This window comes from Pristis pectinata, chromosome 43, assembly GCF_009764475.1.
Source record: "Pristis pectinata isolate sPriPec2 chromosome 43, sPriPec2.1.pri, whole genome shotgun sequence".
Taxonomy (NCBI): Eukaryota; Metazoa; Chordata; class Chondrichthyes; order Rhinopristiformes; family Pristidae; genus Pristis; species Pristis pectinata.
In genome coordinates, this window is record NC_067446.1 from 2,916,646 (window position 1) to 2,929,753 (window position 13,108).

Here is a 13,108-nt window from a genome sequence, read left to right on the forward strand (position 1 = left end):
GGTATAGCCCCTTACTCACTCAATACAACTGGATTCCACTGCTCCCCCAATCAAACCTCTCACTCACTACCGCTGAGCTCACCCCCCTTCACTCAGTTGGTAACGCTGGGCCCCCACCTACACTTCCCCCTCCAACCCACCCCCTCACCCACTTCTCCATCCCTCTCTCCCCACCATACCCTCCTCCAACTCCCCCCCAACCTCACCGCCCAACCTCCCTCACTCCCCCAACCTGCTCAAACTCCTCCCCATGCCTCAATCTCCCCCCACCGTTCCTCCCCATTCCCCGACCGCTCCTCTCCCCTCCCTCAACCCTCACACTCCTCCTCCCTCAAACCCCCACCGGCCTACCACTTCTCCCCCTCCCCAATCTCCCACCTCCCCCAACCCCCTCACTCACCTCACCCTCCCTCAAGCCCCCACCACTCCTCCCACCTCAAAACCCCACCTCCCCACCACTTCTGCCCCTCCACAAGCTCCCACTACCCCAAACCCCCCACCACTCCTCCCTCCCCCTCAAACCCCAACTGCTCCCCCCTCACCCGCCCCCTCAAACCCCCCCAACCGCTGCTCCCCCTCAACACCCCCCACTGCTCCTCCCCCTCAAACCCCCCCACTGCCCCTCCCCCTCAAACCCCCCCACTGCCCCCTCCCCTCCTACCGCTCTCCCCACCAACATCCCCAACCGCGTCTCCCTCCCTCTCAAACACCCCCACCGCCCCTCTCCCAACCCCCCCTCGCTCAACCCCCTCACGGCTCCTCCCCTCCCTCAACCACCCCACCGCTCCACCCCCTCCCCCAATCTTGCCACTCCCTCAAAACCCCACCTCACCCAACCCCCACTCACGTCCTCCTCCAAACAACGCACTCACCTCCCCCCCCACTCAACCCCCACCCCTCCCCTTCTCCCCCTCAAACAAACCACTCCCCTCCCTCAAAACCCCCACCCCTCCTCCCCCTCAACTGCCCCCACTCTCCCCCATCCCTCTGCCCACTCCTTTCCCTCCCCCTCACTCCCCACCCCATCAACCCTCCCCCCACTCCTCTCCACTCACCACTCCCTCAACCCTTCCCCAACTCTCCCTCCCCACCCGCCTCACGCCCCACCCCCTCAACCCTCCCCACACTCCTCTCCCTCACCCAACCCCCCCACTTGCCCCACCCCCTCCCCCAACCCCCACCCTTGACCCCACTCCCCCCAACATTCCCAACTCCCCACCCCACTCAACCCCCCCACTCCCCTCAACCCTCACCCCACTCAACCCCCCCAACACCCCACCCCCTCAACCCTCCCCCCTCACTCCCCACCCCCTCTCAACCCTCCCCCTCACTCCCCACCCCTCACCCTCAACCCTCCCCCACTCCCCCATCGTCCACCAGCCCCTCAATCCTCCCCCTACTCCCCTCAACCATCCCCCTCACCCCTCCCCGACACTCCCCACCCCCCTCAACCCTCCCCCCACACCCCTCAACCCTCCCCCCACTCACCACCCCCCTCAACCCTCCGCCCCACTCCACACCCCCCTCAACCCTCCGCCCCAACCCTCCACCGAACCCCGACACTCCACTCCGCCTCAATGCTCCCCCAACACTCCCCTCCGCCTCAACCCTCCCCACACTCCCCCTTGTTCACCACCCCTTCAACCCTCCCCCCACACCCCCCCTTAACCCTCCCCCTCACTCTCCACCCCTCACTCCCCCCTCAACACTCCCCACCCCCGTCAACCCTCCCCCACTCCCCCCTTGTTCAACACCCCCTCAACCCTCCCCCTACCCCCTCATCCCTCCCCATGCCCCTCAACCCTCCCCCCTCACTCCCCAGCCCCCTCAACCCTCCCCCTCACTCCCCACCCCCCTCAACCCTCCCACCTCGTTCACTGCCTCAACCCTCCCCCAACACTCCCCTCCCCCTCAACCCTCCCCCAACGCTCCCCCTCACTCCCCACCCCCCTCAACCCTCCCCCCACACTCCCCACCCCCCTCAACCCTCCCCGCACACTCCCCACCCCCCTCAACCCTCCCCAACCCCCTTAAACCTCCCCCTCACTCCCCACCCCCCTCAACCCTCCCCAACCCCCTTAAACCTCCCCCTCACTCCACACCCCCCTCAACCCTGCCCCCTCACTCCCCACCCCCCTCAACCCTGCCCCCTCACTCCCCACCCCCCTCAACCCTCCCCCCTCACTCACCAGCACCCCTCACTCCCCACCCCCCCAACCCTCCCCCCTCACTCCCCACCCCCCAACCCTTCCCCCTCACTCCCCACCCCCCTCACTCCCCACCCCCCTCACTCCCCACCCTCCCCAACACTCCCCACCCCCTCAACCCTCCCCCCTCACTCCCCCTCAACCCTCCCCCCTCACTCCCCAGCCCCCCCAACCCTCCCCCCTCACTCCCCAGCCCCCCTCACCCCTCCCAAACACTCCCCAGCCCCCCAACCCTCCCCACCTGACTCCCCAGCCCCCCCAACCCTCCCCACCCCCCTCACTCCCCACCCCCCTCAACCCTGCCCCCTCACTCCCCACCCCCCTCAACCCTCCCCCCCTCACTCACCAGCACCCCTCACTCCCCACCCCCCAACCCTCCCCCCTCACTCCCCACCCCCCCCAACCCTCCCCCCTCACTCCCCACCCCCCAACCCTCCCCCCTCACTCCCCACCCCCCAACCCTCCCCCCTCACTCCCCACCCCCCTCACCCTCAACCCTCCCCAACACTCCCCACCCCCTCAACCCTCCCCCCTCACTCCCCCTCAACCCTCCCCCCTCACTCCCCACCCCCCTCAACCCTCCCCCCTCACTCCCCAGCCCCCCCAGCCCCCCCCCCTCACTCCCCAGCCCCCCTCACCCTCAACCCTCCCAAACACTCCCCACCCCCCTCAACCCTCCCCCCTCACTCCCCAGCCCCCCAACCCTCCCCACCTCACTCCCCAGCCCCTCAAACTTCCCCCCACACTCCCCACCCCCCTCAACCCTCCCCCCACACTCCCCACCCCCCTCAACCCTCCCCCCACACTCCCCAGCCCCCCCAACCCTCCCCCCACACTCCCCAGCCCCCCCAACCCTCCCCCCTCACTCCCCAGCCCCCCCAACCCTCCCCCCTCACTCCCCAGCCCCCCCAACCCTCCCCAGCCCCCTCAACCCTCCCCCCTCACTCCCAACCCCCCTCACCCTCAAACCTCCCCAACACTCCCCAGCCCCCCCCCAACCCCCCTCAACCCCCAGCCCCCCAACGCTCCCCACCTCACTCCCCACCCCTCACTCCCCCCTCAACACTCCCCACCCCCGTCAACCCTCCCCCACTCCCCCCTTGTTCAACACCCCCTCAACCCTCCCCCTACCCCCTCATCCCTCCCCATGCCCCTCAACCCTCCCCCCTCACTCCCCAGCCCCCCAACCCTCCCCCTCACTCCCCACCCCCCTCAACCCTCCCCCTCACTCCCCACCCCCTCAACCCTCCCACCTCGTTCACTTCCTCAACCCTCCCCCAACACTCCCCTCCCCCTCAACCCTCCCCCAACGCTCCCCCTCACTCCCCACCCCCCTCAACCCTCCCCCCACACTCCCCACCCCCTTCAACCCTCCCCACACACTCCCCACCCCCCTCAACCCTCCCCAACCCCCTTAAACCTCCCCCTCACTCCACACCCCCCTCAACCCTGCCCCCTCACTCCCCACCCCCCTCAACCCTGCCCCCTCACTCCCCACCCCCCCAACCCTCCCCCCTCACTCCCCACCCCCCAACCCTCCCCCCTCACTCCCCACCCCCCAACCCTCCCCCCTCACTCCCCACCCCCCTCACTCCCCACCCCCTCACCCTCACTCCCCACCCCAACACTCCCCACCCCAACACTCCCCAGCCCCCCCCACACTCCCCACCCCCTCAACCCTCCCCCCTCACTCCCCCTCAACCCTCCCCCCTCACTCCCCAGCCCCCCCAACCCTCCCCCCTCACTCCCCAGCCCCCCCAACCCTCCCCCCTCACTCCCCAGCCCCCCTCACCCTCAACCCTCCCAAACACTCCCCAGCCCCCCAACCCTCCCCACCTGACTCCCCAGCCCCCCCAACCCTCCCCCCTCACTCCCCAGCCCCCTCAACCCTCCCCAGCCCCCTCAACCCTCCCCCTCACTCCCAACCCCCCTCACCAACCCTCCCCAACACTCCCCAGCCCTCCCAACCCTCCCCACCTCACTCCCCAGCCCCCCCAACCCTCCCCCCTCACTCCCCAGCCCCCCAACCCTCCCCCCTCACTCCCCAGCCCCCCAACGCTCCCCACCTCACTCCCCAGCCCCAACTCTCCCCACCTCACTCCCCAGCCCCCTCAACCTTCCCCCCACTCCCCACCCCCCTCAGCCTTCCCCCACACTCCCCTCCCCCCTCAACCCTCCCCCCCACACTCCCCTCCCCCCTCAACCCTCCCCCCCACACTCCCCTCCCCCCTCAACCCTCCCCCCCACACTCCCCACCCCCCTCAACCCTCCCCCCCACACTCCCCACCCCCCTCAACCCTCCCCCCCACACTCCCCACCCCCCTCAACCCTCCCCCCCACACTCCCCACCCCCCTCAACCCTCCCCCCCACACTCCCCACCCCCCTCAACCCTCCCCCCCACACTCCCCTCCCCCCTCAACCCTCCCCTCCCCCCTCAACCCTCCCCCCCACACTCCCCTCCCCCCTCAACCCTCCCCCCCACACTCCCCAGCACCCTTAACCCTCCACCCCTCACCTCTCCCTCCTCTCTCACTCACCGACTCACCACTCCCTCCCTCCTCCCCTCCATTTACACCCCATCCACCCCCCCCCCTCACTCACTCGGCACGGCTGGGCTCCGCCGCCCCCTCCCCTCCTCTCTCCCTCCGCCCGGCTCCTGACTCGACAAAACCAAAATGGCGCCGGTCGGGCGCCCGCCCGCCGACCCGGAAGCAGACGCCGCGGCCGCCCGACCCGCCCCCTCAACCCCCTCCGCCCGCCACAGATGGGACGGAGGGTAGGGGGCAAAACAGACCATAAAACACCCCCCTGCTCCCTCCCGCCCGTTATTTACCCACCCCCGGGAGGGGGGGGTGGGGTTTGAGTCGACATGTAAGGCCCCGCCCCCCCTCCCTCATCAAGATGGCCGCCCGCCCGCCCGGTTACCTTCCCCGCCGGCCTCTCCCCGTCCCCCGCCGGCGTCTCCCCGCCGTCTCCCAGTCCTCCTCGACCCTCCTACACACACCCCCCCTCCCCGCCCAGGGCGGCCCCGACCGAGCGGAAGAGACGCCGGGGCCCCCGGGGACCGTTAACCCGCCTCCAACCCCCCCCAACACCTACGTCACCAGAGGGGGCTAATCAACCCCGATTTATTTTACACCCCGCACCCCTCTTACCACTTTACACACGATTCGGGGCGGGGTTCGGGCGGTCAGCGGGTGTGAATCCGCCGTTTGATCCGAGGGAAATTAAAAATCTCCGGGCGGAGGCGGGGAGGGAAAAGGGCGGGAAAACGAACAAAATGGCGGCGGCCACCGGTGGGGTGAGGATGGGAGGGCGACGGGTCGGCGGCAGCCGGGCGGAGGGGGAGGCGGAGGCGGAGGCGGGTCTCCCGTGTCTCGGTTCGAAGAGGGAGGGAGGGAGGGAGGTGGCGGCGAGGGGAAAGGGAGGTTCCCCCCTCCCTCCAATCACCGGTCATTACCGCAAGATGGCGGCGGTGCGGGTCGGGCGGGCGCGACACACGCCGGAGCGGAGGCCGGTTAAATCTTGTGGTTCTCCGGCCGCGCCGACTGGCTGAGGGGAAGCGGGCGGGCGCCACAGAGGACGGATCTCGGCGGTTAAAGCTGACGGTTTCCCAGCCGCGCCGACTGGCTGAGATGAAGCGGGCGGGCGCGACACACGTCCGAGCGGAGGGCGGCTAAATCTTGTGGTTCTCCGGCCGCGCCGACTGGCTGAGGGGAAGCGGGCGGGCGCGACTGACGTCGGAGAGGAGGGCGGATCTTGGCGGTTAAATCTTATGGTTTTCCAGCCGCACCGACTGGCTGAGATGAAGCGGGCGGGCGCGACACACGTCCGAGCGGAGGGCGGTTAAATCTTGTGGTTCTCCGGCCGCGCTGACTGGCTGAGGTGAAGCGGGCGGGCGCGAATGACGTCGGAGCGGAGGGCGGATAAATCTTGTGGTTCTCCAGCCGCGCTGACTGGCTGAGGGGAAGCGGGCGGGCGGCGTTTTGTTTTCATATAAACCAGGTACAAGCTCCATCCAGAATAGGAACAAGTATCCAGGTTTATAATCACTGACTTAATTGATGTGAAATTTCTTGTTTTGCGGCAGGAGACATCAAGTTACTATAAAATATTAAAACAAATAGTGAAAAATAAATTGTGCCCAATCACTTAGCCTAATTTTAAGATATAGGAGAGTTATTTATTAGTTAAATGTTCATTGGTATTGGTTTATTGTACTGAGGTCCAGTGAAAAACTTGTTTTGCAAATCGATGGTACAGGTCAGTTCATTACACAGTGCAGTTACATTGGGTTAGTACAAAGTGCATTGATGCAGTACAGGTAAAAACAATAACAGTACAGAGTAAAGTGTCACAGCTACAGAGAAAGTGCAGTGCAGTAAGGTGCAAGGTCACAACAAGGTAGATCGTGAGGTCAGAGTCCATCTCATCGTATAAGGGAACTGTTCAATAGTCTTATCACAGTGGGGTAAAAGCTTGAGCCTGGTGGTACGTGCCCTCAGGCTCCTGTATCTTCTGCCCGATGGGAGAGGGGAGAAGAGAGAATGACCTGGGTGGGTGGGGTCTTTGATTATGCCGGCTGCTTCGCCAAGACAGCGAGAGGTAAAGACAGAGTCCAAAGAGGGGAGGCTGGTGTCCGTGATGCGCTGGGCTGTGTCCACAACTCTGCGGTTTCTTGCGGTCCTGGGCAGAGCAGTTGCCGTCCCAAGCCGTGATGCCTCCCTGCTCTTATATTGTATTCCTCTAGAAGGAGCTGCCAGAGGAAGTGGTTGAGGTGTGTACATTAACGACACTTAGGTATGTGGACAGGAAAGGTTGAGAGGGATATGGGCCAAACGCTGGCTAAAATGGGAGCAGGTCAGGTGGGGATCTTGGTCGACATGGACCAGTTGGGCTGAAGGGCCTATTTCCGGGCTGTATGATTCTTAAGTCAAATTCTGGTAGGACGTATCGAGTAAATGGAACGTTGTACAGAGAGGCCTTGGGGTACAAGTCCACAGGTCCCCGACAGCGGTGACACAGTGTATAGTGGAGGGTAGTGGCTGTCACGTGACAGCACTGCCCCCTACCTGGTCGAAAGACACACCGCTGTCAATCAAGGCTTGGCTCCACCCCACCCATCAGTGCACACCTGACCATTGGCCTCTTTAAGCACCTGTGTCCTTGGCCTTGGGCCATTGGCCTGTTGGAACTACCTGGGGACCACTTCAGCACTATAAAGAGTGCCGCATGGGCTTGGTTCTCTCTTTTGTCTCGGAGGAATGCCTTTTTGGTAAGCAGTGCACTGTTTTAGAGAGATTAGAGTCCCTATTAGCATAGAGCTGTGCCTACACTGTGTCAACAGGTGACAGGTATCGTATTGTTTTTCCTTGATTGTATGTACCCAGTTCGTTGCGTGTGTGTGTGTGTGTGTGTGTGTGTTATTCCCGTTACCTTCCTTGCCAGACTATGTTCAGAGTCCTTTACTTTTGAGATCCTTCGAATGTTTCCTTTGCTCATAACACACGGGCGGTGCAGAAGGCGTTTGGCGCGCTCGCCCTCGTGAGCCGAGGCAACCGTGGACGAGATTCGGGCCGTCACCCTGCAGTTGGCTCCAGCGCCCTTGGAGTACTGCGTCTGGTTCTGGTCTCCGCACTACACGGAGAGGAAGGGGAGGGGGTAGCGACAGAGAGAGCACAGAAGAGATTCACCCGGGACATTGCCTGGAATGGAGGGCTTTAGTTCTGGGGAGAGATTGGAAGAGGCTGGGTTTATTCCCACTGGAGACCTTATCGAGGTTTATAAACTCGTGAGGGGTGTAAATGGAGCATCCCCCCACCCCCGAGGTAAGGAGTCTAGAACTAGAAGGCACAGGTTTGAGGGAAACGAGGTTTAAAACAAAAGGGGGACCTGAGCAGCAAGTTTTTCCACACAAGAGGGTGGTGTAGAAACAATGCACCAGGATCTTACCGGGGCTAGAGGACTCGGGTTACGAGGGGAGGTCATTCTGCCTCAGGAGTGTAGGAGCCTGAGGGGGTACACTCAGGAGGGGCAGAGGTATGGTCATCAGTCACAGTCTTTTAGCCCCAGGGTCTGGGAGTCTGAGATTAGAGGGCACGGGTTTAAGGTGAGAGGGGAAAGATTTAAAGGGGATTTGAGGGACAAGTCTTCCCACACAGAGGAACAAACAGCCAGAAGAGGTCACAGTCAAGTTTACTGTCAGACGCACATGTGCACGGGTGCAATGAGGAACTTGCTTGCAACAGTATCACAGACACAGAGCATCAGATAAGCAGCATTCACAAGAAATTATACATAGAAATAACACACAATCTTTGCAAGAAAACAATGAGAACAAAAAAAGTCCATTTTATTGCAAAGTGATCAGAGTGTTGCCAAACTGTAGTGATCAGGGTTGTGCCGGTCGGTTCAAGGACCGAATGGTTGAAGGGAAGTAGCTGTCCCTGAACCTGGTGGTGTGGGGACTTCAGGCTTCTGTACCTCCTGCCCGACGGGAGCTGCGCGAAGACGGCACGGCCCGGATGGTGGGGGGATCTTTGACGATGGATGTTGCCTTCTTGAGGAAGCACCTCCTGTAGATACTCCCGATGGTGGGGGAGGGGGGGGGGGGGAGAAACGTGCCCGTGATGTACTGGGGCTGAGTCCATGGCTCTCTGCAGCTTCTTGCATTCCTGCGCATTCGAATTGCCGTCCCAGATCCTGACGCTACCGGTCAAGATACTTTCAACAGCACATCTGCAGAAGTACATCGATGCAATCACGAAGAAGGCACGCCAGCAGCTCGACTTCGGTAGGAGTCTGAGGACGTTCGTTCCGTCACCAAGGACCCTTACGAATTTCTACAGATGTACGGCGGAGGGCGTTCTGACTGGTTGCATCACCGCCTGGTACGGAGGCTCCAACACGCAGGAGGCCGCGGAGGGTTGTGGACTCAGCCAGCTCCGTCACGGGCACAACCCTCCCCGCCGTCGAGGACGTCTTCAAGAGGCGGCGCCTCCAGCAGGCGGCATCCATCACTGAGGACCCTCACCACCCAGGACATGCCCTCTTCTCGTTACTACCATCGGGGAGGAGGTACAGGAGCCTGAAGACCCACACTCAATGATTCAGGAACAGCTTCTTCCCCTCCGCCGTCAGATTTCTGAACAGTTCATGAACCCTACCTCTTTTTTTTGGCACTATTTATTTACTTTTGTGATTTATTAGTAACTTGGACAGTACCACTGCCACAAAACAACACATTTCACATCACTACCGGCAGGCAGCGGTTAGCGTAACGCCTTACAGCGCCAGCGACCTGGGTCTTGTGGGGAAAAGGTTCTTCCGGGTCTCAAAAGTAGAGGGATCCGGACACAGTCTTCGGATTTTAAAAAGAATTTATTTACAAAGACAAACGCGGGAACAGAATGACGGGAACGGATGCACGCACGCACGCACCCGGGTCATCGCGAAACGTGAGGGGAGTCGCAACGGGGGTGAAGTGTACACAAACGGTCAGGGAAAAAAAAATGCAATACGGTGCCTGAACCCCCTCCCTGCCTCTGGGACAAGCAACGGCGCTACGCTACTGGGAATCTACTTAAAAACGCCCCGAACCCCGTGTGGACGCGCACACCCTTACCAGTGGTCCCTCGCGGTGGTCTCGACCCCGGCAGCAATCAAAGAGAGGAAGGGCCGCGCACATGTGGCATCCTTTATTGTGCTGGAGAGCTGGGTGGAGCGAGCTCAGGTAATTCAACAGGTCCAGTGGGTTGTGGCCAGGTATGAGAGGTGTGCACAGGGACCAATGGTCAGAGTGTGCTGCTGAATGGCCGAGTGCGGCTTGACCCTGATTGAAAGTGGCGTCACATAACAGCCAATTCCTTTCGCATTGCACCGGCTTCAATTCCGGCCGCTGTCTGTCAGGAGTCTGTACGTTCTCTCCCTGTGTGTCTGCGTGGGTTTCCTCCGGGTGCTCTGGTTTCCTCCCACATTCCAACGACGTTGGGGTTAGGAAGTTGTGGGCGTGCTATGTTGGCACCGGAAGCGTGGCGACACTTGCGGGCTGCCCCCAGAACACTACGCAAAAGATGCATTTCACTGTGTGTTTCTATGTACATGTGACTAATAAAGATCTTATCTATCCAAGTGCTGCTTAAACGATACTGTTGTACCTGCCTCAACCACTTCCTCTGGCAGCTCGTTCCGTCTACTGAAGAAAATGCCCCTCCGAATCCTTTTAAATCTTTCCCCTCTCACCCTAACCCTATGCACCCCACCCACCCCCCCCCCCCCCCCCCCCCCCCAGTTTTGGACTCCCTTACCCTGGGGAAAAGACTGTTACTGTCCACGTTATACTTTTAAACATCTCTACAAGGTGTTCAGTTCTGGTCGCCTCATTATAGGAAGGATGTGGGAGCTTTAGAGAGGGTGCAGAGGAGATTGACCAGGATGCTGCCTGGATTGGAGAGCATGTCTTATGAGGATAGGTTGAGCGAGCTAGGGCTTTTCTCTTTGGAGAGGAGGAGGATGAGATGAGACTTGATAGAGGTGTAGAAGAGGCACAGATCGAGTGGACAGTCAGAGACTTTTTCCCAGGGTGAAAATGGGGCATAATTTTAAGGTGATTGGAGGAAGGTATAAGGGGGATGTCAGGGGTAAGTTTTTTTACACAGAGAGCGGTGGGTGTGTGGAACGCACTGCCGGCAGAGGTGGTGGGGGCAGATACATTAGGGACTTTAAGAGACTCTTGGACACATGAATGATAGAGAAATGGGGGGCTATGTGGGAGGGAAGGGTTAGATAGATCTTAGAGTAGGATTAAATGTCAGCACAACATTGTGGGCCAAAGGGCCTGCACTGTGCTGCAGCGTTCCATGTTCTAAGATTGCCCCTCATTCTCCTGCATCCCAAGGAATAAAGACCTAGCCTGGCCAGCCTCACCAACTTTTACCGATGCACCATAGAAAGCATCCTATCTGGATGCATCACGGCTTGGTACAGCAACTGCTCTGCCCAGGACCACAAGAAACCGCAGAGTTGTGGACACATCCCAGCGCATCACGGACACCAGCCTCCCCTCCTTGTCCTTACCTCTCGCTGTCTTGGTGAAGCAGCCGACATAATCAAAGACCCCTCCCACCCAGGGCATTCTCTCTTGTCTTCCATCGGGTAGGAGCCTGAGGGAACGTACCACCGGGCTCAAGGACAGCTTCTACCCCACTGTGATAAGACTATTGAACGGTTCCCTTATACAATGAGATGGACTCTGACCTCACGATCTACCTTGTTGTGACCTTGCACCTTATTGCACTGCACTTTCTCTGTAGCTGTGACACTTTACTCTGTACTGTTATTGTTTTTACCTGTACTACATCAATGCACTCTGTACTAACCCAATGTAACTGCACTGTGTAATGAATTGACCTGTACGATCGGTGTGCAAGACAAGTTTTCCACTGGACCTTGGTACAAGTGACAATAATAAACCAATACCAATAACTCAAGCCCTCTGGTCCTGGCAACATCCTCGTAAATTTTCTCTGCATTTGTTCTAGTTGAATCACATCTTTCCTGTAACAGGGCGACCAAGACTGTGCACGGTACTCCAAGTGCGGCCTCACCGACGACTTGTACGAGACGGCAGCGTAATGTCCTGACTCCTGTACTCACTGCCCCGACCGATGAAGGCCAGCGTGCCGAACGCCTTCTTCACCGCACTGTCGACCTGCGATGCTGCTTTCAACGGACTCTGCCCTTGTGCTCCTGGGTCCCTCCGTTCTATGACACCCCCCTAGTGCCCGACCATTCACAGGGACACTGAGCACAAAGGGCAGAGACTTCAAGGGTTAAACTTGGAGGTCCATATCCACAGATCCCTGAAAGTTGCCTCACAGGTGGATAGGGTAGTTAAGAAAGTTTATGGGATGTTAGCTTTCATAAGTCGTGGGATCGAGCTTAAGAGCCGAGAGGTAATGATGCAGCTCTAGAAAACTCTGGTCAGACCACACTTGGAGTACTGCGTCCAGTTCTGGTCGCCTCATTATAGGAAGGATGTGGAGGCATTGGAAAGGGTGCAGAGGAGATTTACCAGGATACTGCCTGGTTTAGAGAGTGTGCATTATGAGGAGAGACTAGGGGAGCTCGGGCTTTACTCTTTGGAGAGGAGGAGGATGAGAGGAGACATGATAGAGGTGTACAAAATATTAAGAGGAATAGATAGAGTGGACAGCCAGCGCCTCTTTCCCAGGGTACCAATGCTCAATACAAGAGGGCACGGCTTTAAAGTAATGGGTGGGAAGTTCAAGGGAGATATCAGAGGAAGGTTTTTTACCCAGAGAGTGGTTGGGGCGTGGAATGCGCTGCCAGGGGCGGTGGTGGAGGCAGGTACATCGGTCAAATTCAAGAGATTGTTAGATAAGCACATGGAGGAATTTAAAATAGGGGGATAAGTAGGAGGAAGGGGTTAGATAGTCTCAGGCGAGGTTTAAAGGTCAGCACAACACTGTGGGCCGAAGGGCCTGTATTGTTCTATGATTCGATGAAAACATTGCATTCATGGAGACCAAGTGTGTGACTGCAGAACTCTCCCACTCGGTGTTTCGAGTCGCTTTTTATTGCCGCCAAGGGCAGTTCATGTAAAAATAGTCGTTAAATTTGTACAGTGAAGGTACCACACGGGTCGACACGTGAAAGCTGTTGGGAACACTAAGGAAAATCCCAGGTTCCGGGTTTGACCTGGCTGTTCCCGTTGGAAGGGCGGAAAATCGAGGGGAGGGGGAGGGGGAGGGGGGAGTCGGACAAAGGCTCAGCAACTCGCCCAATGGCGGGGAAGGGGTGTCCCAGCCCGGTCCTGTGGCGTTACGGCATGGCCGGCAGCCCTCCTGAGGGGGCATCTTGATCTCCCTACGCTCCCCAC

At 60.0% G+C, this 13,108-nt stretch overlaps 1 protein-coding gene across 5 annotated transcripts in view; it reads right to left on the minus strand.

Annotated features, from left to right (window-relative positions):
- The window catches only part of uba1 (ubiquitin-like modifier activating enzyme 1), a 64,399-nt gene extending 54,011 nt beyond the window's left edge, over window positions 1-10,388 (minus strand). Inside the window, exon 1 of one of the 5 annotated variants that reach the window (XM_052009049.1) lies at window positions 9,833-10,388. In XM_052009049.1, coding sequence (XP_051865009.1) covers window positions 9,833-9,895 — 63 coding nt within the window. In that variant the 5' untranslated portion in view covers window positions 9,896-10,388. Of the gene's footprint in view, window positions 1-4,809; window positions 5,011-5,133; window positions 5,181-5,363; window positions 5,580-5,668; window positions 6,027-9,832 lie in introns of those variants that run through there. The other 4 variants (XM_052009055.1, XM_052009054.1, XM_052009052.1 and 1 more) reach the window with 4 other exon arrangements.
- Between the last annotated feature and the right edge of the window lie 2,720 nt (window positions 10,389-13,108).